Here is a 26,282-nt window from a genome sequence, read left to right as displayed (position 1 = left end):
TGTCACTGTGTAATGAGGTGAAGTGCGGTAATAGCTTGATAATCTGACAAGCGTTCAGAAGATTTTCAAAGCGGTGATATGAAAGCATCTTAAGAAGGATAAAAGAACTTCTCCTGTCTTCACACACCCTTCATGCCTCTGAGACAGTTTTCTGTTGCCCTGAGACAGATACCAACTTGAACTGTCTTAATACGACCTTTCATCTTGACAAGTTCTTTCTGCTATTGATCTTCCTTTCAATATCCAGGCTAAATTATGTCAAACTCCAATGGGTTCTAAACTCTGATATCTGGCCCCTTTTCTATTATTGACAGCTCTTTTTGATGAGAGGTCGAGGAAGAAGAAAAAAGGAAGAAAGGGAATACGGGAGTCTCTAGATGATTGGGGATAGGGCAGTGTGAAGGGGTGCTAAAGGGAGGACAAGGTAGTACTGGAAGCTGTCAGGGCGTGAAAGAACTGCTGTCACCCGTATAACAGCTGCATTAAAACCACTGCCTACCACTAGTCCGTGTGATGATGTCAGTATGTAGTTGTGTACTCATGTTGCAAGTACTGCCAGCCTTTTTGAAATCCCATGAATGCACAAACTCCACAGGACTTCTGTGTTGTATTATGTCATGGTGTGAAATCCCACACAGCACAAAGGATGTCTCCTGGATGCTCCTTTACGAACACAGATGAGAGTTGAAGTTCAGTAACATGAACTCTGACGTACAAATCAGCAGGAGCTCCAGGCAAAAAATCACATCTTCAATGTCATTCTCCCTTCAGTTCCATGGCTCCAAGACGAAAAGCAAGGATGCTGAACTGAAATTATTATGCTTATTTTAAGGCAGTGTTGTGAATTGTGAATTTGGTTTGGTCACAAGCATGAGTCAGACCTACTCACAATATGCTGGCTAAATGTCGTATGTGGGACAGGAAAACAAGTGAAGGCTTCTTGAGTCACACTCATCCAACACCCCCTCTCGCCCAGAGCAAACCCACCATAGAGCTTCCATTGGATGTATGTGTGTGCATCCCCTCACCTTCAACACACAGCTTCATGAAAAACGCTCACACACATTGTTAGAAGCAGGAACCGTTGTGTAATTATTGCGTAACATCTCCACCATCCTTAGAAAACGGGTCTTCATTGTCTCATGTCGGACGCAGAAGCACACTAAATACTCCAAACTGGATTATTCAGTTGTACATTCACCATGACAACCACAGATAGCAAAACCCATATTTCTCAGGGGAGCAATAGATAAAGAAATAGAGGGAATTAAAAACAAATACAATTATTCATACACACACCAGGCCAGCTAGGTCTGTTTGTGAGACGTTTACAGGTATCTGTGCTGCTTCCTGTGTGCGTTGGTGGGCGTTGGGTTTCATTTACATCTCACAAAGGCAGTTGGTGTGTTTGCGCCACATCTGTAAGAGTCGTCGTGTCTCCGGTTGGACTGACGTGACATCCCTGAACTTCCCAGAGGCTTTCTGGCTGCCACCGTCTGTCTCTCCTCTCCATCATCTCATTCTGTCCAATCAGACGTCCCCATAAGGGAGCATTAGTTTGGACAGTCTCAAATACTGGGGCAAAAGGAAATGATGGAAACTCCCCATCTGTGCAGACGAATCGTCAGTCGTGTTGTGATCGATAGATCTCCAGAGACGGGTTCCAGTCATGTGTCTTCTCAAAGGAGTTCTTAATCAGTTCCTTCAGCGTTTTGGCCCTTTGGGTTCAGCAGCAGGCAGCTAGCGACGAGCTAGTGAATATAGTGAAGCATTTAGGGACTAAACTGAGAGTTTCACTGAAGATTGAAACCAAAGGGTGAATAATGGATTCATCTGATGTTCAGAAACACGCCTTCAGATCAATGTTCATGTTATTCCCAATCCGTGTGATGTGTGAATGAGAACTGCTAACAGCGTTAACACTGTTACAACGTGATAATTGGTTATTTCGTTGGCCCACTTACTTCTGAAGTGACTCAAACAAAATGTCTAATGTTTTAATGTATTCGTTTTTACACAGAATGTACGAGTGACTTTACTGTCCCTTCTGTCAGTGAGGCGTGTTTGTCTTTGGTTCCCTGTCATGATCACTCCAACTTAAACCTGCAAGTTTCTCCGTGCTCAGAACGAGCAGTCAATACGGGTACGAACACATCCAGCATGGAGCAACATTGGCATGCATTTGTTCAGGAACGCACGTTAGACATGGTTTCCAGAAGGATTTTTAGAATCGGTGTTGTAGCGGCTGATGAGGAGAACCACACGTCTGCAGACACACACTTCGCTCCACCTGCTCTGACCACACAGATGGTGTTCCTCCTCACACAGCTTCCACATGAACACCACCAGCAGATCAACAGGAGCACTTCTCATCGGTGCTGGCAGAATAAGGCTGGTCCCATTTTTGTCTCCCTCCCTCCCGCCTCCCCCCTCCCTCCCTCTCTATCTCTCTCCCACTCTATTGGTCTCTCATTCTGTTGCTCGCTCCCTATGCTATTCTTTGTTTTTGCTGCTTGCGCTCCCACAGAACCCATTTCATTCTATTTTTTGTTCCCTTTAGAGGGAAGCCTCCTCCTGCAGATTACCTTTTGTCTTTCTTGTCTTGTTATCCTGCCCCCCCTCGCTCTGAACCTCTCTCTCTCTCTCTCTCTCTCTCTCTCTCTCTCGCTCTCTCTCTCTCTCTCTCTCTCTCTCTCTCTCTCTCTCTCTCTCTCTCTCTCTCTCTCTCTCTCTCTCTCAGTCCGTATTTCCTATGCATCTCTCCGTGGCAGAGAGGAACAGGGACTTGGCTCTCCCCTCTTCCTCTCCTCTGCCTCCTCCTGTTCCACCTCCTCTTCTTCTCCATCCTCTACTTCACCTCTCGTTCTCTCACCTCCTAACCGAGGGATAATGTTCTACTTCCAGCTGGTGATCATGGCTGGGACGGTGCTGCTGGCTTACTACTTTGAGTACACCGACACCTTTCCTGTGCACATCCAGGGCTTCTTCTGCTACGACAAGACCTTCTCCAAGCCCTACCCCGGCCCGGACGACAACAGCAAGATCCCCCCTGTGCTCATCTACTCGCTTGTTACTGCCATCCCCACCCTAATGGTAAGAGTTGGGGGCATTTATAAGTAAAGGTGGAGAGGAGGTGGTGTGTTTGAAGTGCAAGCGTGTGAATGTATTCACTGGACTAAAGGATGAAGCTGTAATAGAAAGTAAGAATCTGTCAAAGTTGTGTCGTTTCAATTGTTTTCCATGTGTTTTCACATCCTCTGAAAAGACACACGTCCACTTCCTGTTTTTGCAGTTTTACAATAAGCCATCTTTCTGTGTGTTGATCAGTGACATGGTGAACAGATTGGCAAGCTGCGTGAAGGTAACCTCCAGTACGCTTGACAGGCAGGTGTGTGTGTGTGTGTGTGTGTGGTGTGTGTGTGTGTGTGTGTGTGTGTGTGTGTGTGTGTGTGTGTGTGTGTGTGTGTGTGTGTGTGTGCGCATAGAGAGAACACATAGGCACGAATCAGGAATCAGCCATGATGCCTCAGATTTAATAGGTCACTAGAGTAAGAGAGAAGCAGGAAAGAAGAAGCTGCACACAAGATCAGTCAAAGAGACAAACAATTGAGAGACAAAAGCAAGTCCTACGCTGGAGTTCAGACTGAGACATAACGGCAGGCAGCAGATGTCTGAAAAGAAAACTGGGGATGATAGGTGAGGAACGAGACAATGAGCCCCAAGTGAGATGGAAGGCAGTGAGCATGAAATGCAAAACACCTGGCACTCTGTGCCCCAACACACACCTGAACAGCTTACATCCCCAACAGACCACAAAGCTCCATAGAATGTCTAAAACACAGCCAATGTACAGCCAAAATAAAAACCAGACAAATATCCTGACTGGATTACATGCATAGACAAGTAAAAAAAAAAAAATCAGCCTGCACCTACTGCAAAGACAAGAATATCTTACACAAGCAGCACAGACAGATTCTGTTTGTGTGCAGCAGTTAGTGGCTCAGGGAAAGGTTGTGGGTTATATAATATGGGACCACTCTGCACAGTTTATTGTACGGCCACAAAACACCCAAAGAAAAGGAAGTTGTGTTCACTGGTGGCAATGTTCACACCAATGGGAGAACAAAACCACGTGTATGATTAGTGTTCAAATAGATGGACATCACCACTAGTGCTATAAGGGATGACGGTAAGGTTTTGGAGGATTTGAGAGGTGAGAGGTTTGTTTCTCATTCCAGACTGACTGATGGCTCACAATTTATTCAGAAGGTTTTTCATTATAAAAGTGGGAAGCAGCTAGATTTGTCAAGAAGTTTAGAAGAAGAAGAAAGTTCCTTTAGTAATCCATCAATGGGGATTTTCACACGCACACGCACACACACACACACACACACACACACACACACACACACACACACACACACACACACACACACACACACACAGACACACACACACACACACACACACACACACACACACACACACACACACACACACACAGACACACACACACACACACACACACACACACACACACACACACACACACACACACACACAGGCCTGTAAACATTCAAATAATATAGAGGTAGGGATGCTCAAGGGGACCTTGGCAGTTCTCAGGTGAACTGACTCTACGCTGGTCGTGAACCCTCCACCCTGAGCTGCTAATAATTTATATATAATTACCAAAGCAGACCAAAGAGCTCTTTACTACAATGTTCACGAAGGCATCAAAACGTCTGACAACACCCTGTAGGCGTCACTCTAATGAGTCGTTCTTGCTGCAAGCTGAGCCCTGATACCCAATCTATGTGAAAACCTGCCAACACACAGACACACACACAGGCAGACAGACAGACAGAGACATACAGACACACAGACAGACATACACAGAGACAGACAACCAGACGGAAACACAGAGAAACACACACAGACAGATGAAGTAAGAGTACTACAGATAAAGTAAGAGTACTACAGATGCAGTAAGAGTACTACAGATGCAGTATTTGCTTTGAGGATGTTGATAGAGAAGTACAGAGAAGGCCAAACGGAGCTGCATTGTGTTTTTGTAGATCTGGAGAAAGCTGATGACAGGGTGCCCAGAGAGGAACTGTGGTATTGTATGAGGAAGTCTGGAGTGGCAGAGAAGTATGTTAGAGCGGTGCAGGACATGTATGAGGACTGTAAGACAGTGGTGAGGTGTGTGTAGGTGTGACAGAGGAGTTCAAGGTGGAGGTGGGACTGCATCAGGGATCAGCTCTGAGCCCCTTCTTGTTCGCTATGGTGATGGACAGGCTGACAGACGAGGATAGACAGGAATCTGTACATGTGTTTGAATGAGAGGAACCCAAGTAAAGAGTGAGGTTACAGGGAGAAGAGATCAAGAAGGTGGAGGATTTTAAGTACTTAGGGTCAATGGTCCAGAGCAATGGAGAGTGTGGAAAAGAGGTGAAGAAGCATGTACAGGCAGGATGGAACGGATGGAGGAAAGTGTCAGGTGTGATGTGTGATAGAAGAGTTTCAGATAAAATGAAAGGAAAGGTGTACAAAACTGTGGTGAGACCAGCGATGTTGTTTGGTCTAGAGACAGTGTCACTGAGGAAAAGACAGGAGACAGAGCTGGAGGTAGCAGAGATGAAGATGCTGAGGTTCTCTCTGGGAGTGACCAGGAAGGATAGGATCAGGAATGAGTACATCAGAGGGACAGCACATGTTAGAGGTTTTGGAGATAAAGTCAGAGAGGCCAGAATGAGATGGTTTGGACATGTCCAGAGGAGAGGTAGTGAATATATTGGTAGAAGGATGCTGAGTTTTGAACTGCCAGGCAGGAGGCCTAGAGGAAGACCAAAGAGGAGGTTTATGGATGTAGTGAAAGAGGACATGAAGGTAGTTGGTGTGAGAGAAGAGGATGCAGAAGACAGCGCTAGATGGAGGCAACTGATTCACTGTGGCGACCCCTGAAGGGAAAAGCCGAGAGGAAAAGAAGAAAGGAGAATTAACATGAAGATCCAGCTTTCATCCCTATGGCAATCATCTGAGTGCAAATTTTGTTCCTGCACTCAGTTTAACTGTGACCCCCCCCACACACACACACACCAAAATAAATATATTAATAGATATATTAATATATAAATAGATGGATGGAAAAATAGATAGATAGACGGACGGACGGACAGACAGACAGACAGACTTACTTACTTACTTACTTAGTGGTGATATATAGATAGGTATAAGTACTGTAGAACCCGTTGTCTCATGATTATGAGAAACCTGGACAGGCTCAGACATTCACAAGTAAGAACGGGACAGGGTCTTGAAGCGGACTCCAACCTACTAGCTCCGCAGCGCGTTCGTTAGATGATCAGGGCATACAGATGACTCTTGAGACGATGGTTGGAAGTTCACGGTACTTTACTTACAGAGTACTTACGGGTCGTTCTCCAATACTACAGAACAATGGTGAATGCGGTACGAGCAGGACAAATTCTTATCTCAAGACAGTGGTATTCATACTGTTGAAGACAGGCATGATGTCACATGACTCTTTTACAGGGATGTAATTAAATTCAAAAGGGACAGTCTGAGAAAGAAATGGTGAATGGACAGTGAAAGAGACAAATGGTAAATGCATGATAACCTCAAGGTCCATAAACTACATCTTCAAAGGCTGGGAAACTGAGGTTATTTAGCAAGTGCTGATTGTATCCTGTGAGCAGACCTCATTTACAGTTAAACAAAAGAACAGAGTCAGTGTGTGTGGGAGGGTAAATCCTATGGAAGGGGTTCACCAAATGTTCATCTCCCCTAAAGGCCAAAAGGTCTTGGAATGCTATCAGTATTTCCTATGCAACAAACCTGAGCAACAAACCAGAACAACAACCCTGGAGAACAAACCTAAGGGTGAGTCCTTCATTCTCCAATCAGTGAGACACGTGATGGTAAGAATGACATCCCTACAACAGGATCAAATAAACGTGTCCACTAAACACAGTTTCATTTAATCCATTTAATTATTGCTCAGCATTCCTGAAATATACGTCATTTATCAGGGCGCCGTGCTCTGCTAACAGTTCATGCTGCTCCGGTTGAGGGTAAATGACTTCGTAAGTTGATCTGGGTCGGGGTGCATTATTTACACCAACTAATCTGCCCTAACCTGTATGACAAAGGTTTGGTTGCTTGTACTGAGCAGAAAAGTGAATTACAGCCCTGCCTGCTTGAAACAGGGCCAGCCTGGTGCCGGTGGGCTTTGCCATTTGCCTGTGGTTTTCTGAGGAGTCTGGGTTCCTTTTCTCCAGAGCAGCAGCAAATCAGACCTTTGTGTTCGCTGATAAAGCAAAAGCCAGCCATTGACAAAGCCAAAAGAGCTATGACCTTTTATTGGATTTGAAGTAAAAGGTTTAGATCTATCATAGCGTTTTGTTGCAAAGACACTCGACTTGAAAGAGTTTGATTTTTTTTATTTGATTTTCAGCATGTCACCTCTATTTTTATAGCATCGAATACACAAAAATACAAGCAGTATAAAAGGTGGGATTACAACTTGGAGGTTTGACTGTTTAAATCGACTGAATGGCCATGGCTGAATTGCTGGAGGTAAATCAGCCACCTGTGTATTTGGGTCAGAGACAACATCCTCCTGGTCCAAAGCAGGGCCCACAAGCTCTTTGTCAGCTCCCAGTGGGGTCCCAGCATCTAATTAAAGCCATCAATCATCTTCTGAAGCTTCAGAACAAGGACCCAATCCGCTGTTACCAGAGAAGAGGGGATGTAGTGCCTTCCCACATCAATCTGTTGGCCACATATACACCATGTGCTTGTATATAACATCCTGTAATCTCACTAAATGAGAGCCATGCTCCAAAGTACTGCTACAAAAATGAAATGAAGCAAACAATCAAACTAAAACAGTCTTTTTTCTATGTTGAATGTCGAGGTTGATGTTGGGTTATTTTGAAAGGGCTGTCAAAGCCAAAGGGTTTTAAAGTCCACTCACAAATTAATGCAGTGTCATGGAATAGCTCTCCAAAAATCTTCTTAGAGATTATATTGTTTAAGTCTTTCAGAAAACTGCTTTTGCCATTATAAAGACTGCATTTCGTGGTCCTGTTGAATTATTATGCTATTTACCGAGTGGAATTTCTAATAATTTATCCATTCCATTAGTCAATTGTTCCAATTAAAAACCGAATGGATTATGTGCAGTCATTGTTTAGACTAAAATGATCACATCAAGATGCACATACTGTAATAATCCACCAGTGGCTGTAATCCATCACTTCCAGTAATCCTCCTCTGTACACTACATTACCCTTCCCTTTCTAACAGTCCTAAAACCCCAGTAGGTGCAGAACTCTGCTGCAGGAACAGTTACGTTGCCTGTCAGGCCATTTATGCTGATAACAAAGGCACATTAGTGTTCCTGAAACATTTGGAACACAAGCAGCTCCTCATTTGTCAGTGGATAAAACCAAACTGTGTTATCATATTTTGTTCAGACAGAAAGAACAAGCAATCTTTAGAAGTCTATTTACTTTTTCTGGATATATCTGTGCCAGTAAAAAACTATTTGACTTTACACCACAGCAACTGTTGTATTTGCAAGAACATTGAAAATTCAATTCAAGGACATCTTGAAAGTCTGACTAATGAAGCTTGTAAGCCAGTTTACCCCAGGATGAATTAACTTGTCTAGCAGAGATTCAGTCTGTTTGCACAGATGGGATTCATGCTCCTCTGTAGAGCCTTTCTTTGATCATGTTGGTTTTTACTGCCTTTTTCTTCACCTTGTTTGCTTGTCCTTTTCTGTTCAACCTTTGCTGCACTTGACACTTCTACATATCACCCACTCTCTTGCCATTATCTTCTCTTCATGTCAGGTACTTCCTTCTCTATATCACTTCAGCCCCATCTTCATGCATCGCCTTTTCTGAACTTTATTCACATCATTGTTGATCTCACATCAAAGTTGACACGTCTTGTCTTTGTGTTCGAGCTTCTCAGCTTGTCAAAGGGACTCCAATCACACAGCAGGATATTAAGGAGGCTTTGCTCAGATAGAATGAAAGTCTTGAATGTGAAGTTGTTCTGACATGAAGGCTCAGACAGAGAGAAAGACCTCTTATCTTAATAAACTATAGTTAGACACTATTAAAGGATGAGCCCTGTCCTCTACCTGCCTATATGGTGTGCACAGTGCACCTCTTCTCTCCAGTGGACGTATCTGTCACCTTCACACCCAAAACACTCACTCCTGCAGCTGTTGGATGGGTTGGCCTAAAAGCCAGGTGTAGTCAGAAGCTTTGTTTAATTATTGCTGTTGAAAGGTAGCAGAAAGTAATTAACCCTCTGACCAGCAAAATCCAGCTATTGAGTCAATGCAGCAGTGTTTGACCTCTTCTGTCTGTGGAACATCAGCTGAGCCTATGAGGTTAGTAGATGAAGTATTCCCAGGTATCGTCAGTGTGTTCGTCAATGAAGTCACAAGGGAGTACACACCGAGGGAGTACACAACCGCTGCACCTACACAGACCGTTTCAAGACCAGACTCAAATGATGTCAGAGCCTATGTTATGCAAAATATAGCTATCAATAAGTACTAGACGCAACCTCTGATTGTGTTCTGTTTGTCAGCAAAAGGAGTCTGACATGTCTGATTGGCTGATTGAACGTGGGCCATGGGCCTTAGACCCAGCACATTTTTAAATCAGGCTCATGCCACGCTCATTTTTGCCAGAAGCCGCAAACGTGTCACAATGTAGGGTAAAGCCTCACCTAGGAGTGAGTTAGTGAGTCTGCTTCAACTTTTAGAACATTTGAGTAAAGTAATATATCAAAAGGTTTAGAGTGTTGGTAAGGGGGATCTTATTGGACAGAGCCAGACTAAACGGTTTGAAACATTCATCTTTACTTGGCAAAAGTCGTATAAGTATATTTGCCATTGGTTGGTTTATTGGGCCATGTATGTGTGAGCTGATATTAACACATTAGCCCTGCGGTAGATATTACTACATTAACACAATACTAGTAGCTATCACCACATTCACCCTCACAGACCTGCCAACCACCAGGCATTTTCTGCTGCTGCCGCTCATTTCAGCATCAAGCACACCGATATTATTTGTATTTGTAAAGCTGGTGACATTTGTGAGTCAGACAAGAGAAAAAGAGGTTTGGTATTGAGTTCAAGCAGAGATCAGTTTGAAAATGTGTAATGTCACTCATTTCAGTTGAGTTATTTATAGCGAAATCAGTTTTATCTCGTTGTTTGATTTCGCAGAAACTTTCCTGATGTTATTATTATTATGTCAGCATGCTTGCTTGTTCATCCCGCAGTAAGGTCAGCAAAATGGTGTTATTTCATTAATGTTCTTGTATGGTGTTATTTTTATATGTTAGATATCTTCTTAGCCATTAGAGCTGACCCCCGTTTTGCACTTTGGTTACAAAGGTCTTCATTCTAAGTTCATTTACATGCCAGACACTAATTTTACGATATATAGTCATGTTAAGTCAATTGCATTTAAACCAACACTGGACAAGTGCTTACAGAAAATGAATGAATTATTTAATTTAATTTTATTATTTAATGAAAAGGAAATCATTTTTTATGTAATGTGGCTAATCTTAATTTAAATGATGAATTGAACACAATTTCCTACTCAGAATTTCCATTTTATTGAATAATTCAATGTTTGAATCAGCTTATACTGACACAAATCACACTGGGTTAATAATCTTGTTATTAATCATCTTTGAACGTCTGCCGTTGTAAAGCAAAGCTTCAGCTCCAGTATTACATTAAACTTCTTCTGAAGGTTAATTTATAATATTAAAACATGATTTATAACTCTATCTGGTACGTTGCCTCAAAAACAAATTTGAAAACATGATTAAGTCTTGGTCACACAAATTTTCAGAACTCACTGACAACAAGCTACTAGGACAGTTGTGACCTCTGAGGGTCAGCAGAATTACAGAGTGAAATGTTAAGACCTTTGTAACTTATTACAAGTTTACCAGAAAACATATTACAGACATTTTTGGTACAAATGCAAATACATTCTTAAAAGATGCATGAGCTTAATTAGCTTCCAGTTTTTACTAACTTTAGTTGAGCGCTTAGAGTTTTTTCCTCCATTAATTCTTTATGGTGTAAGTACTGACCTGAGTGAGAATGGGTTTGGGATCATTGCCAACATCACAGCAGCAAGGAGGGGCAGAAATGCTTACAAATTCAGGAGGATGGCAGGGCTGCATTAGAGTAATGGAGGTCAAGCAGCGGCCAGACAGTCATAGCATGACGTGGACGGAGAAGTCGCCTGAATGAATCTCTGACAGGCAGTGTTTGGTTGATGTACCACATGATTGTCTGTTCTTTTTCTTTCTAAACTCAGCTTACATAAAATAGAGACTTCCAACTGCCTACTGAGAAGGAGAATGTTGGAGGACAAGGTGAGATAAATAGATTAAGCCACGAGTTCTCTGAGCATTAACGGAGTTGCAAGAAGCAGCGCCATCCACAACAGAACAGCAACTCCCAAGATAGCCTACAGATCCAGAAAGTAGGTTCACAGGAATAAATAAAAAGCACCTGAGTACATCCCACGTCCTGATCTGATGCTGGTGCATAAATACGAGAGACACACAATGACACTAGGAAACATTGATGAAGATGTGTCCGAGTCCATCACAGTAATCTGAGAAGTAATCTGAGAAGTGATTGAGAATAAAATGTTGCCGGGAGTAAAAATCCCAGTACGGTAGGGGTGGAAGGCAGCAGACAATAGTGGGTCATTAAAAAATTGGAAGGTCAGTGTTTCAGTCTCGAGCTGCACTCAATATTAGCCAGGATACTGAACCCAAATTCCTTACATGCTTGTTCTAGTGAATGTCAATCACTTAGCGTAGAAGCACTGTGGCACTTGTTAGATAGAAGGCACTAGGAGGGACATAAAAAATACAACTTTTCACACTACATCAGCAATTACATCGTCAGCTATATTTTCCTACCCACCAGCCCTGCAGGTATGGTCATCATGTCAACAAGTGGTCCTCATGTCCAGGAGCTTCTAGAACCTCATAGTTGTTGCTCTTCTTTCAAGTGCAGCCGATCACTAACAATTTTTAATATTCAGATATGTTCAGATAACATCTCTGAATGGTTGCGACCCAGATTACACCAAGCTATCCAAACAAAATGGCTAGAAAACATCTTTCTTCTTGTCCCATTAGGGGTCGCCACAGTGCATCATCCTTCTTCCATTTTAGTTGAACGCTCATATTTGTTTCTTACGCTGGATGCCCTTCCTGCGACAACCTTCTGCATTTGTCCGGCCTACAGTTGACACTGGCCTGTGCCCCCGCATGGCTGCACATTCCAGGGATTGAACGTGAAAACAATGGATGCAGCAGCCCCAACCTCACAGAATGACTTATGGTGAATATCGCTTCAACACAAATAAAATAAACAGATAAGTTTCAGCTTGTGGCCTTCATCGGGGTCATCATCAAATGCATTTCAATGTGCATAATGTCGGCAGACCTACAAGCAATTAGGAAAAAACCCAACCTCCAAATCCTCATATTTTATACCACTGTGCAGATATGGATCAATATCTGTGTTCTGCACTGCAGTCTCCTGGCCAGCGTCTAACTCAGGTCAATGAGACAGATGGTGTTGTGGGCTCCATGATGAGAGTGAGGTGCATCGGTGACTCTGGCTATCGTTGGAGCATATGTGCCTGGATGAAGGTTTTCTTAGCTCTGTCCTTTGACTTCTCCATTCTATAATGGAAAAGGGAAATAAGGAACGTGTTTGTTAAGAGTGGAATAATGTTAAAAATAGAAACCAAACCATCTCGGTGAAAAAGAAAAGATTAAAATCACAAGTCAGAAACGGATAGAGTCTATTCATGGGAAGAAGAGGTACGTGTTTTCTTCACAGTATATTAAACTTACAGTATCTGTTCTAACTATCTACACTACTGATATGCATATACACACATGAGTTCCCACAGGCTTCACAGTTTCCAGTCTGTCTGGAACACAATCACATCTCGGATCTAACTCTTCACCGCGTAGGACTTCATTACCGGACTGTTTTGATATTTGCGTCATCAAACAGTGCCCTTGTTCCCTCCGTCTCAGCGTCGTTACCTCACTCCCTGAGAGTTCATAGTTTACTGCAGCCTATCTAGTAGTTTTTGACAGAACTCACTCATTCCTGTAAAATGAGATTAGACTGAACAGCGGTTGTCATTTCTTCTCCTTTGCTTTGATCCATTTTTCATTGAGGCAGGGAAGAGAAACACCTCGGGCCTCCTGCGTGGTTGGTGGACTGCCACGCTTCACTCAGCGCCTTAGAGATCTCTCATGAATTCCAGTGACCAATCTGTATTCACAACAGGGGGTCATCCCGGCTTGCCATTCCCTAGTCTTGTACTCATATGTTTGCCTGGCCAACCAAAGCTGTGGTTTGGTTGTGTGCAGCATTGAATTTGTCATACAATCACATTTGTTCTCAGTGGAATATTTTGTTCTGTTATCAATGCAGGTGATGTAAGATTTATAAAGGTAGTGCAGTGTGTGCTTGTCTGTCTCCAGTCAGGAATAGCTGCGGACTGAAAGTAGGTGGTAGTTCATGGAGATCTGTTGCTTTGTGACGCTATCTCTATTGAACGCTGCTCTGCATCCTGATTTGGGGATGGAGACCTGAATAACCCGCTGTTAAACAGCTTGCATTAAGTCCAGGCTCCTCAAGGTCAGACCTGATTCGTCTACAAGTGTAATGTGATGTTGGAGGTTAATTTGTGCATAATAATACAACAAGCACTCATTGAGCCGCTTTGTCAAACATGCAACAGATGAACTGGTGTGTCTGTTCAGAGTGCAGCCAATCAGGCTACGTCCACACCTAGCTGGATCTTTTTGAGAAGCGGAACTTTTTTTGCCCGCACAGAAAAAAATTTGAGTCCACACGACAGCGTTTTTGAAAAAATCCCCATCCACATGTAACTGCATAACTGCGTTGATCAGAACAACAGAAGCAGAACAACGTCAGAAAATAGCCGGTTTTAACTCCGTCCATTCTGTGTGTACATATAGACACGGGTCACACACAATGACATAACAGCAGTTTTCATCACAGGGAGACATCCCCCGGCTATAAAAAGTTTCAGTTACAGCATTCACTTGACAACGCACACCTGGCGTTTTTTCAAAAAAATTCACTTTGGCCAGCGTTTTCAAAAAGTGGCATTTTCCTCCCGCATATCTGCGTTGTCGTGTGGACAGAAGGCATGAGCGCAACAAAAACCAGATGAGCCAGTTTTTTCCAGCGCTGGCGGTCTTGTGCCAGGATTTCTGCATCCTCCACAACAACTCCCTGTTGTCAAAGGTCACCCGCAATGACGTCAAGCCATCGGGTGCGGGGCTTGCCTCAAGGTCGTTTCCAGCCTGCGGCCCTCAGGTCAAACTGGAGAATGGCTCTTGTTGGAGGATGCTGGGGGAAGGCGGAGGACAAGTCCAAACCAGCGGGTATGATATTGCATAGCCTGGCAAGGTGCTCTGAGCTGGCAAGTGCGGGCTCTAAGCACTTTGTTGGAAACCTGCTTTGGTGACATGATATTTTCAATGTTTCTAAGAGCCCTGCTATCAGAACCATCTATACTGGCAGCCAGGGTCTTGTTTAAGGGCCATGTTTCCGAGCCGTAGAGCAGGACAGCAGAATTGTAAATTTGGAGCTTCGTCTTGCATGAGATGTTCTCTGGAAACCACTTACAGAGTGGTTTCCAGAGAGACTGCAGAGCTGATGCTGCCAGAGCTCTTCTGCAGAGAATCTTTGGTTTAAGGTCCCTATCGTTTGTAACTATGGACCCCAGATACACAAAGATCTTGACGGGCTTTACAATGTCATTACCGAGCTGCAAGGGAGGAAGATCCGGTCTGTCACCAACATACATAAACTTGGTTTTGGTTCAGCTCACTTGGAGGCTGAGCTTCTCTGCCTCTTCGCTGTATATGCCCAGGGCATTTCTCAGCTGGCTGTCGGATGTGCTCAGCAGGATGGTGTTGTCAGCATACTCCAGGTCAGTCAGGTGGTAGTGGCCAAGGGACACTCCTGGGACTTGCGCACAGACCCTGCACATTGCATGGTCAATGACGCAGTTGAAAACGTCAGGAGCGGCCACGCAGCCACAGCTAGGGACTGTGGTGTTTGCAGCTGCGAGGATGGTGGGATCAGCCGGGGTGGAACTCTGCTGCAAAATGAAGCTGAAGTGCTCTTTCCAGCGCGCGAGGCAGTTTTCTTCAATTGTTATGATATTGCCATCAGAACCTTTCACTAGGGCTGTCTTGATACGTGAGCCATTGTGGGCTTGGAGCAGCAGAGGGAAGACACGACTCATGTTGTTAGTGTTTTACTCTAGGTGTTCAGCTTCTGCTTGCCAGAACTTCTCTCTGTCCTCAGCTATGGCCATATTGCGCTAGTGGTCCAGTCACCAGTACTCTATCAGGTCACCTTGGAGCTTGGCCTGGCGCCACCAATATCCAAGGCTTTTTGGGGGAGGATCGGAAGCATCCAAGGACATTATGAGTTGACTGGATGACACTATCACTGGGGGTCTGCCAGTCTGTCACTTTATTGGTAGCCAGGGCATCGCAAGTGCGGCGGATGGAGCAACTGAATTCAGTGGTGATGTTTGGATCACTGAGTAGGGAGGAGTCCAGGTCTCGTTGAGTTTTGTTGTGCTGGTTAGCTTGCACCTTTAACTTAAGCTGGGCCACCAGCAGGCAGTGGTCAGTATTAACAAGCTCTGCTCTTCTGTGCACACGGCAGTTGGTGACAAATGACTTCCAGTGTCGGGAGACGAGGATGTGGTCCAGCGCTTTCCTGGTTCGACCATCTGGACTGGGTCATGTCCAGTGATGAATCTGTTCCCGGGGAAACCAGGTGTCAAAGACGCAGAGGTTGTTGTGGCAGAGAAGGAGAATGTGGTGACCATTTGTGAGCCTGTCAGAGAGATGTTATAGCGTCAGAGCTCTTGGGACAGCAGAGTGGCAGCTCTGGGGCGAAGGACTGTCTGGTTGTTCCATGTGGCGACACATGGAGGTTGATTCGTATTTGTCGGTCGGGGCAGGCTGGGGTCCATTATCATGTTGGGCAGTCTGGCTTCTTTTTCTGGTCAGTTTCGTAACAAAAGGGTTTCTCTTGGGTTGGTTGTTAGCCCTCTGCAGGATAGTCGGCTGGTGTGACTGCTACCTTGCAGCGTGCTGACACGGCCCGCCATGGATGACCCTACCAGGAGCAAGCTCCTGACGGTATCGCTCTCTAGGGTCACTGGAACACACAACCCCCCTTGCCACGTTAAGGCCAAACCCAATAGAGGGAGAGAGCAGCCAAACAAATATTATTATTATTGTTGTCATATTAAAGAGCTCAGTCAATAATTGGGTTACTGCCATCATGCAGCAACGTATTACAACACCATTTCCTGCTGCACGTGGTTTAATCTCTTCTTTGTACAACAGCAGGAACATTAGCAACAGTCGGCCAGTTTGCTGAGGAGCTGGAGACCTGCAGCATTTCACCTGAAACCCTTCATCTAACAGCTCAGTGTGGCTGCTGCCCGGTCCATTACTCCTACATGATACATTTTGGCCAGGGCTATGGTCTGGGGCAAAGAAAATGGTTTTCCTGTTACCACCACTCGGTAAGAGTCATCTGATGTTCAAGCGTTTAATGCATTTAATGCTTTTAATCTTGTATGAGGGTTAGCAGTCACAGAAACACAACCCTAATATACTTATGGGTGTGAAAAGCAAGTGGTGAGGCTGATATCAGATATGCTTCATTTCCACAATATCCGGTATTTAGTACTATACACACACACAAACACACATACATATGTATACACTGGACTGAACTCAATGAACAAAAAATCCTTAAGATTCTGATGTCAAGTTTGGAGAATGTGTCTTTACATACTCTATTTTCTTTATTTTTAAGTCTGTCAGCAGACAATCATTCTCCAATCAACAAAACACATGAGTTCAAAATGTTCAGATTCAGCTATTTGACACTATTTTTCTTGAGAAAATGGAACAGAATTTGTAATGAAGTTCTAGTGCCTTGGTTTGTAATCCTAGTGCTGAGGGTAAACTCAGGTGCATCCAGCAGATGATGCCGCCGCTGGAGGCATGTGGCTGACCCCAAATCTGTGATTAAGCGGAGAGAAAATAATTTTGTGCAAGATGTTAAAGGACAAACAGGCAGTGAGAGGGAAGAAAGCATGTTTATTGAAACATAAAAGAGTTTGCAATCCCACTGGTGCGGATTGCAAGAGAATGGAACAGAGGGCACACAAAATCTAAAAGAAGGAACAGAGGCAGAATAAATAATAAATCAAGACTTTTTTTTCGAGGATGGAAAAATGAAATGAAATGAAATATGAAAGACCAAATTAGATCTCAGAGAAATAAGGCAGGGCTTGGTGGTTGTTTTCCACCCTGATAAAGAGGCTTTGCTTGTGTGAGATGTAATAAATCATTACTTGTGTATCAATGAAGAGAGTGTCTGAGTGCCAGGGCGGATTCTCAGCGGGCTAACAATGGTCACAATATGCAAGCACACTGTTTTATGGAAAGAACGGCATCGCTGTGCCGTTTCTTCATCTGTATGTATGTGTGTGAATCTGCCCATGTAGTAAGGTTTGAGTAAGTATCCCACTCTCTAGTGGAACCATTGTGGGTGGGTTGGCATATATGAACTTTGTAGGCACCCATCCATGAATGAACGCCTGCTCTTTCCTTAGTCGTCATCCTTCATCACGTCAGTGGATTTGAGTTCCGTGCCCTTGTTTGCGTTCCGTCTGTATTTCCACTCCCTCTGCTGTTAGCAACCTTTCCACACAGTCAGCATCCTGGTGAAACCATTTGTGAATAAAGGTGATGGTGATCCTGATGGACTCTGATGGCCGTAGTGTCTTTCACATCACCCTTCAGTTGAAATCCCACATACTGTATACATACTGCAGTGCAAAGATTGAGGTCGCCATAGATGATGACAGATAATGGGATGCTAGTCACAGCTAGGCGTCTCTGTACTTCACACATGAATACCCATCCCAATTTCATCACGAGCTTTAAGTCTTGTGGCTGCAGAGCTGTGCATCACAGAAATGGGTCTGCTCTTTGTATGCAATACAAGACTGAATATCTTATGATAAAGGGTTGTGTTGGATATCGTTATGGGTGATAATCATTCTAGCCATTTGGAGTCGGGTTTTTTGCTGTGTAACAACATTTACTATTAAAGTATATGGGAGATGCACCATCTTCCTTCATTCAGATGTAAATGTAGCCTTAAAGGTTATAGATGTTTGGAACTGTGTGCACATGAAACGGAGCATCAGTTCTGCATCTCTCTACTGTGCTGCTGTAGTAAAACACACTTATGAACTTAGCTCAGGGGGTTATGTTGTTGCCAGTGTTGATTTGTTTGCCTGTTAGTAGAATCATTCCGACAGGAAAGAACAGAGTTTGAGAAAGCTTTTGTTAGAGCTCTGTTCTTTTCACCAGGTGGGTCGGGTTATGATCCACATCATTACATTGTGATCTGCTGCATGCTGAGGTTGTTCATCGTGCTGATGAATGACCAAGAGCCAAGCCTGCAGGTCTCCTATAAGTAGAAAGTGTCAGGCTCCTGTTGAGGCGAGCTCCATCACAGATTTTTTTTTTTTTTAGAAAAGGAACAAGTGTAGCTCCCCAATGCACTGGCAACATGTCCGGGGTGTACCCCGCCTCCTAACCTTCACCAGCTGGAATAGGCTCCAGCAAACCCGTGATCCAGAAAGCAGAAGAAGCAGCTATAGACGAGATGATTAGATCGTCTTGGATGAAGCAAGTGTGATTTTAGTGCCGCCACAAAATGCATGAAGAAACTCCATGGGGAAACCTCACCTGCCCCAACAGAACTTTGGTCTGGCTAGAGTACTGACTAGTTCCCAAATGCTTTGAAAGCTGTGACTTATTTTCCCAGGTCTGTTAACACCTTTACCACACAATAGAAACACGTACGACTGTTTCTCTGCTGTATCTTCTCTGTTTTCACAAATCTGCTGCGATGGACAATCTGTCAAATACAGAATATGTACACATGCCACTGGTTTTACTTATCAGGCGTCTTGATAAACCTCGATAACTTTACAAAGAGCTTGTAGCAGTATTTGTCTTCATGTGGAAAAAAAACACATTTTTTGAATTTGCATATCTTCAGAAACAGTCAATAAAATATGTAGAAAGGTGTATAAATGTGTTCATCTAAGCTTTTTATTACCTTCTTTTCTTCCTCTTCTTGCTGCCTTCATTCTTGTACTCCCTGAGTTATCTCCACAGCCTTCTTTAATTCATCTCATTACTTGTGGTAAAACATCCCCAGTTATGTCCCTCTAATAGACATGCTTCATAAATAGGGCCTCTCTGAATGCACACTCACATTTGACTAATACCCACTGACACAAATCAAGATCTGATTACTTCCACATATGGAGCAGAATCCTTCAGCTTCCTTGTGCCGACAAAAAGTCACTGAACTCATGTTTGTGTATTCAGTTAATGCTCATTTAAGTATTTATCATTACTGATGATCGTTCATTCCTCTGTCTTGTTTTGCACCTGAACCATACCTGTATCACAGGTCTTAGTTCTTCCCACTCTGCCCGACCAGATTTATAGAATCGTAACAACATTGTGTAGATTAGATTAACGATGTTCAAGGAATTAGCATCCTATCATTTCTAGAGTGCGACAACAGCCTGATCACATATAATGGTGGATCCTTGGCATCCTTCTGCATGGGCAGAAACAGGAAGCTCAAGGAAATTCCACTGTGGACAGAGATAGTTTAGAGATGTAGGTCAAACCAACACATTTCATGATTCACATGGATGCTGTCCATGCATGAGGCGTTCCTGCAGTATCACTGATAACACATCACCAGTCTGTCCTGTTCTCTCTGCCTCTCTTCTGGTCTTCCTCTTCAGCTTTCCCATTAGTCTCATACTTTTATTAAACCTCCACAAGTCTTATTTATTATCCTTTTTTCTTCCCAAGTACCAACACTTCATTTGTGTACTTGTTAGCACCGGCTACTGATATGAGCTTAAATAAATTGGTAATTTAATCATTTATTATTCTACTTCCCGAGAGACTTTGGCACATGCTTTGTGTTAATTTTGATTGCAGTTTATTACTACTATTTAAATGTTTAAAGTGAAAACAATTTACATTAAAAGTCAATAATTACAAATTCCATTATTCTTGTTAGCTTGTTATTTTCATTTGTTTACTGGAAAGTGTCAAGATAGTCCTGAACTATTGTAAAAAAAAACTGAATCTTTGGGGAATTCACTCTTCAAAGTCCTGCTGTGGATTCATAGCAGAAGTCTTCATATTTATTAAAAGACCAAAAAGATGTAGTAACACTACGACGAGCTCCTGAAACGGCACACCCACTGCTTGATAGCTTTTCCTGAAGCAAAGTTCAAGAGCGTTTGTTCACGAGTGACAACACACCACCATTATCTCACATTTGGCTGTACACACATGCCTAAACCATCCGATGTCCAACTGTCCCCATGGAAACGACCTCTGTGCTGTCTTTTAACTGCCTGCTAAATGATGTTCCATGGTGTGACGGTGGCCCTTAACATCTCTGATTTGAAGATACTGATTAAACCCCCCCAGCTTTGATTTCACGCTCATATTAGTGTGGAGGAGGTTGCCATGGAACGCCCAGCAGGGTTGTGTTTCACTAATGGAAGAAGGCTCTTGGCAGGCCGTGCACTCCACAGGACCGCTGCTCCCTGCATGCTTTTAGCTCATTTGATTTGGCTGGAACTGCTCTGAGATGACCAGAGGCACGGCACGGGAGCATGATCGCCTTCTCTCCTGCTTTGTCTTTCTGTCTCTGTTCTTTCTGAATTTTTTCCATTTGCTCTTTAACATCCTCCTGTTTGGGGCCACACATTGTCACTGTGGTGGACGAATGGCTGATTCTGTCCAAGTTCTTCCAGGTTTATTATTGCTATGTGGAACACGTTCACTGTTAAAGAGGGTCCCACTACTGTCACTGCAGAATATTGGAACTGCCAGGATGATTTTAGATGAAGCAGATCTCTGCCATGGATAATTATTCATTGAGGGAGCTGTGTTTTAGTGTGCCAACATCTTTGAGTGTTGTAGGCTCTTATGCTGATGAGTCTCTCAGCTGTAGTCCGCTGAGGAATGATTCTTCTAGAGAAGACAGCTGTTCAGACACACAATCCCTGACCAAAACCTCTACTACAAGCCTGAGGACAATAAAAGTGGAAGTGCATTTCCAGACTGTAGTGAGATTACATCTCCGCACAATCACTGAAAACTCACTGCTAGAATGACTAACTATAAGAGAAAATAAGAACCTGGTGTACAGTGTGTGTGAGGAGCATGAGGATCATTCAGGACCTTGAACATATTTCAGCTCCCATGGGATCGTGCTGCTGTGGTTATTCCACCTTGAATGTCATTAATCACACCATTATCTGCAGAAGAGGTTTTTGTGTGTTGTGACACCTTTGTGGGAGTGCAGTCCCAAAATGCTTGCTAATACAGCAGTAGCTCGAGATACAAGTTTAATCCGCTCCATGACTGAGCTCATAAGTCAAACAACTCATAAGTCAAAATAAATTTGCGCATTTAAAATAACTACAACCATTGTAATCTGTTCCAGCCTTGGAAAAAAGCCCCCAAACCCATAAATTATGAAAAAACAACAACATTTTTATCAACCAGTAGACATACAGACTTTACCTGTGTATAGCTACTTATACAGTGCGTCTTCGTTCTTTGCGGTTAATGCGTTCCAGGAACCCACGCGATTGAGGAATCCGCGATCAAGATCTATTTATCTTATTATTTACGGTAGTTTAAACGTTTATGAACCCTTCTCATACTGACATTAAACCACTTTCTTTCTGTATTACCTTTGCCCACACTCTGATAGACTGTTTAAAGCACTTTTGTATCTCACAAGAGTCCAAGACTGACCGAACATAGCGCACTTCCAGATGCTGATAGAATGTGTATCTGGTATCACGTGACTGCCAACTAAAAATCCGTAATGAGGTAGAGTCGCAATCGTTGATGCGCAAATGCACGAGGGTGCACTGTTTATGTTACATAAGCAATGATGAAGTATGACATGAAACATAAAAGTCACGAGAACACACAAGCTACATCTTTACTCCACCAATGAGAACAAGATCCGGTCTCAGCGTATGTTATATCCATCCTCCAAAATGTGGTAAAGAACGAGATCCATTCTCAGCTGATGTTGTATTCATCCGCCAGCTAGCAGTGACATCCTAAAGTATGGCTTGTATCTCAGATTTTTGTTTGTATGTTGAACAAAAATATGGACAGAGTGACGCCTTGTAACTTAAATAACTTGTATGTTGAGCAGCTTGTGTCTCGAGGTACTACTGTAAAATACTTTGAATTCAGTGAAATATATTGACAGTTTAAAACGTCTACTGTACACCAGATTTATTCCGTTGTATTACCACAGTGTTTTCTAACCTGTTTATTTTCCAATTCATTCTAAACTCTGGACACCTTTGTGTTTATTGTGTGTCTGTGCACAGATTCTTGTTGGAGAGGTGTGTGCTTTCTTCACAAAGGCTGAGGGAACCCAGGAGAAGACCATTGTTACTGCAGACTGCTGCTACTTCAACCCCCTGCTGAGACGCATAATACGCTTCCTAGGTGAACACGCCATCCCTCTGCTCTTTACAGGCCTGTCAAAGCACATTTTAATATCTGTGGCAGGTCAGGCTTTCACTGGGAGACTAACGAACATAAATGTTTAACATTACACAAAATACAAAGTTGACTTTTGAAATGTGACCTGCAGCACATGAAAGTTTATTAGGTGGAATCATGTAGATGTTAATTGGATGAGAATCTGGAATACATGTCTAATCTTTTGGGTAAGATATTCAAGGATAAAGGCAGGAAGGCAATCGTGAATATTTAGTAGGATGAAATTTGCATCAACTGAATCAGCTGAGGTTGAGACTTCAGTGACAATTTCACACCTCAGCTGATAATAATGTGTTGGGGCTATTTTAAGGATGTAAAACTTGTTACAGACTGCTTTATTTAGTGGTGCTGTTCCAGAGCTGCCAGGTTTCATGCATTTGACACAAATGTCACACTCACATGACTCACATGCCTGTTCTCATACTAACTTCTCACCTCCATCTGCCCATTATAGATCCATTCCTATAAAGGCAGTGCTTTCCACTCTCTATCCATGAGCAGCATCTGTTTGAATCATAACCTCTAGGTCAGGGCGACACACGTCATTGGAGCAGCTTTCAAATAGATTTAGGACCAATTACAGACATGTGTCAGTGGGTTCCAGTTGTGAAGTCAGTAAGACTCTAGAGAACTGTGCCCAGGCTGAGCTGACCGCGAGCAGTAACTTTAATATACAGTCGACACGCAGTACATCAGGCTCGAAAATATGGCTCCTGTTTCTGCCATAATTTACCCATTAGAGCTCACTGGTCTTCCTAACGAAGAGAGACAGACAAGTAGAGATCAAGTCATGCACACCAGAAACAAAGGAGTGGTACAACTGGACAATTACACACGCTTGTCTCTGGTGGGCAACTAATGATGAGACAAAAATATCCCCCAGTCACCAAGTATGAGTCAGCTAATACGAGACCTTTTCAAAAGTATATCAGGCCAGTTTGGTTTAACTTTAGTGCCCTATGGTGAGACTTTAACTGAACAGATGATTTGTAGCCGTATGTGATGGGAACTGGGATGATACTGGAATCACATCACTTAGAGAAACAGACATGCGGACACCACAGTCGAACAAAATTTTTGTTTTTTCTGTCTAATGTTAAGCACAGCTTATTTTACTGAGGCAAATGATGGTGGTTCACAGATTTCAGCTGTTGTGTACCCTCACACGATTGTAACGATCTTTCGTCAGTGTAAAACATTTATTGGCAGGCAGCACACTGGGCAGACCGTCTATCAGGACATCAGGTCATAGATATCAGAAGAAAAGGTGCCAGGTCTCAGAAAACCTGTCAGGAAATGACATAAGAAACTACCAGCTGTAGCTAATTAATATGTGTGTATATTATTATAGTGTATAATTTTATATGTTAATGAAGTATTTCTTTCTGAGGATACTTCGTCTGAATGCCTCATGAATGCCTTTCCGCTGATGTCCAGTGTTTTCTGAGACCTCAGGCTCTTCATCTGGTGTCTGATGACAGCTGTGGACGTCCTCGTATGGACCCCATGTGCTAGAACATCTCAGTCCAAGCTGGTTTGGTTTCATTATCTGTGGAACATGAACTTTTCTTACCTTCTCTTGAACTCTCCCGTCCACTCATTTTTCCCTAGGTGTCTATGCCTTCGGCCTGTTCACCACCACCATCTTTGCCAATGCCGGCCAGGTGGTAACAGGAAACCAGACGCCTCACTTCCTGTCTGCCTGTCGACCAAACTACACAGCATTAGGTTGCCAGTCCACGATGCAGTATATCGCAGAGCGCCGCGCCTGCACAGGCAACCCACTGATTGTCATGTCTGCACGTAAATCCTTCCCTTCGAAGGATGCGGCGCTCAGTGTGTACTCAGCAGTGTACACAGTGGTAGGTTGGAGCATGCCGGAAGTGAAACACCTGTAATTTGAACCCACTTTCTTGAGTTTACTTAGGAAATATAATGTTCCTGTTTGAAAAACTGAGTAGTTTGTAGCGATGCATACATACTTGTATGTCTTGTGTTGCCTCCTGTCCTTGTGTGCCTCTACTGTGCACGTTGTCCTGTATGCAGATGTACGTGACACTAGTGTTCAAGACCAAAGGCACACGGCTAACCAAACCCACCATCAGCCTCACCCTGCTCTGTCTGGCCATGCTAGTCGGTGTTGTCAGGGTGTCTGAGTACCGAAATCACTGGGCCGATGTGCTGGCTGGATTCTTTACTGGAGGAGCCATTGCTGTGTTTTTGGTGAGACGAGACAAGACTACGAAATCTTACTTTAAATTGGTCTGGCATATCTATCTATTATCATTGGTTTACTTTGAGGACTGGTATGAATTCAGTTCAGTTCATGTCAATTTATTTGCATAGCACTAACTCACAACACAAGTTATGTCGAGACAATTTAGAAGAAGAGCAGCTTTAGATCAACACTTTATCCTACAGAGACCCAACAATCCACCATGAACAAGAACTAGAGGAAAACATGATGAGGAAAAACTGCCTTTTAACATGCAGTAGCCTCCATCAGATCGAAGACTCAAGGTGAACTGTCCTCTACTTTGACTAGTTTGGATGAGGGTGGGATGTGGAAGATAAATTGGGGTAAAGGTGAGAGACAGAAGGATCGAGGGGCAAAATGACAGATATGTGATGTGGAACCACAAAATAATTATAGTCTCTGTTGGATTTGGTGGTATGTCGCTGTGCGACTGTAGACTGAAAAGTGAAAGGTATTGTTTGAAGCAGCTGTTTGGTTTGTAACATGGAGGACTTTGTCCCAGCGTCTTGTTGGACAGTTTCTGCCAGTATTATTTAAAATTTCCGACCCTAAATCACCCAAAAGCCTAGCCTGTTAGAGAAGCTTCTTTGGTTTTGTCACCATCACTTTCCACGCTCTTAAGTTACCAGTTTGCCCAATAAAATGCCCAACGCGTTGTATCACCTGATTGACAAACCACTAAGTGGGGATGTGTGACGTGACGGGTAACTTCTCCTCCTTTCTGATTTTCTGCAGGTGACTTGTGTTATCAACAACTTCCAACAGCTGCAGCCAAGTCCTCCTCCACCACGACCACATCGCCCAGAGTCTGTCCTGGGAATGCCAATGGTGACGCTGCCCTGTGTGGAGAGTCCACTCGAAAAGTTAAGTGGTCCTCAGGTAAGGGGCGGGGGTGGGTGTTAGCCACAGCTGCCCCTGCAAAAGACAGGTTGAGACAGGAATACCTCATCTCTTTCCTGAATCCATTGTTCTTCTTTTTCCCAAAGAGAACAAATCCCTAAACGAGCATGCTCTAAGCCCCACTTGCACCCGGAGTCTCAACAAGACCATCAGAGCGAATCCTTTAAGTCTCTGAGCCGAGTTGTCGGCTGATCAATGCATTTAGAGGATGGAGAGAGAATGCTAGGTCCCTTACTCTTGAACCATTAAGACATGTCCT

At 43.5% G+C, this 26,282-nt stretch overlaps 1 protein-coding gene across 3 annotated transcripts in view; it reads left to right on the top strand.

The window, feature by feature from the left end:
- The window catches only part of plppr2a (phospholipid phosphatase related 2a), a 54,242-nt gene that overhangs the window by 24,478 nt on the left and 3,482 nt on the right, over window positions 1-26,282 (top strand). For 2 of the 3 annotated variants that reach the window (XM_068336950.1, XM_068336949.1), the window contains exons 3-7: window positions 2,905-3,093; window positions 22,689-22,809; window positions 24,478-24,728; window positions 24,913-25,089; window positions 25,859-26,002. In XM_068336950.1, coding sequence (XP_068193051.1) covers window positions 2,905-3,093; window positions 22,689-22,809; window positions 24,478-24,728; window positions 24,913-25,089; window positions 25,859-26,002 — 882 coding nt within the window. The remainder of the gene's footprint in view (window positions 1-2,904; window positions 3,094-22,688; window positions 22,810-24,477; window positions 24,729-24,912; window positions 25,090-25,858; window positions 26,003-26,282) is intronic. The other variant, XM_068336948.1, reaches the window with a different exon arrangement.

Source organism: Antennarius striatus, chromosome 16 (genome assembly GCF_040054535.1).
Source record: "Antennarius striatus isolate MH-2024 chromosome 16, ASM4005453v1, whole genome shotgun sequence".
In the NCBI taxonomy this organism is placed as follows: Eukaryota; Metazoa; Chordata; class Actinopteri; order Lophiiformes; family Antennariidae; genus Antennarius; species Antennarius striatus.
The sequence above is the reverse complement of the archived record's forward strand: the minus strand, read 5'-3'. Positions and strand labels throughout refer to the sequence as shown.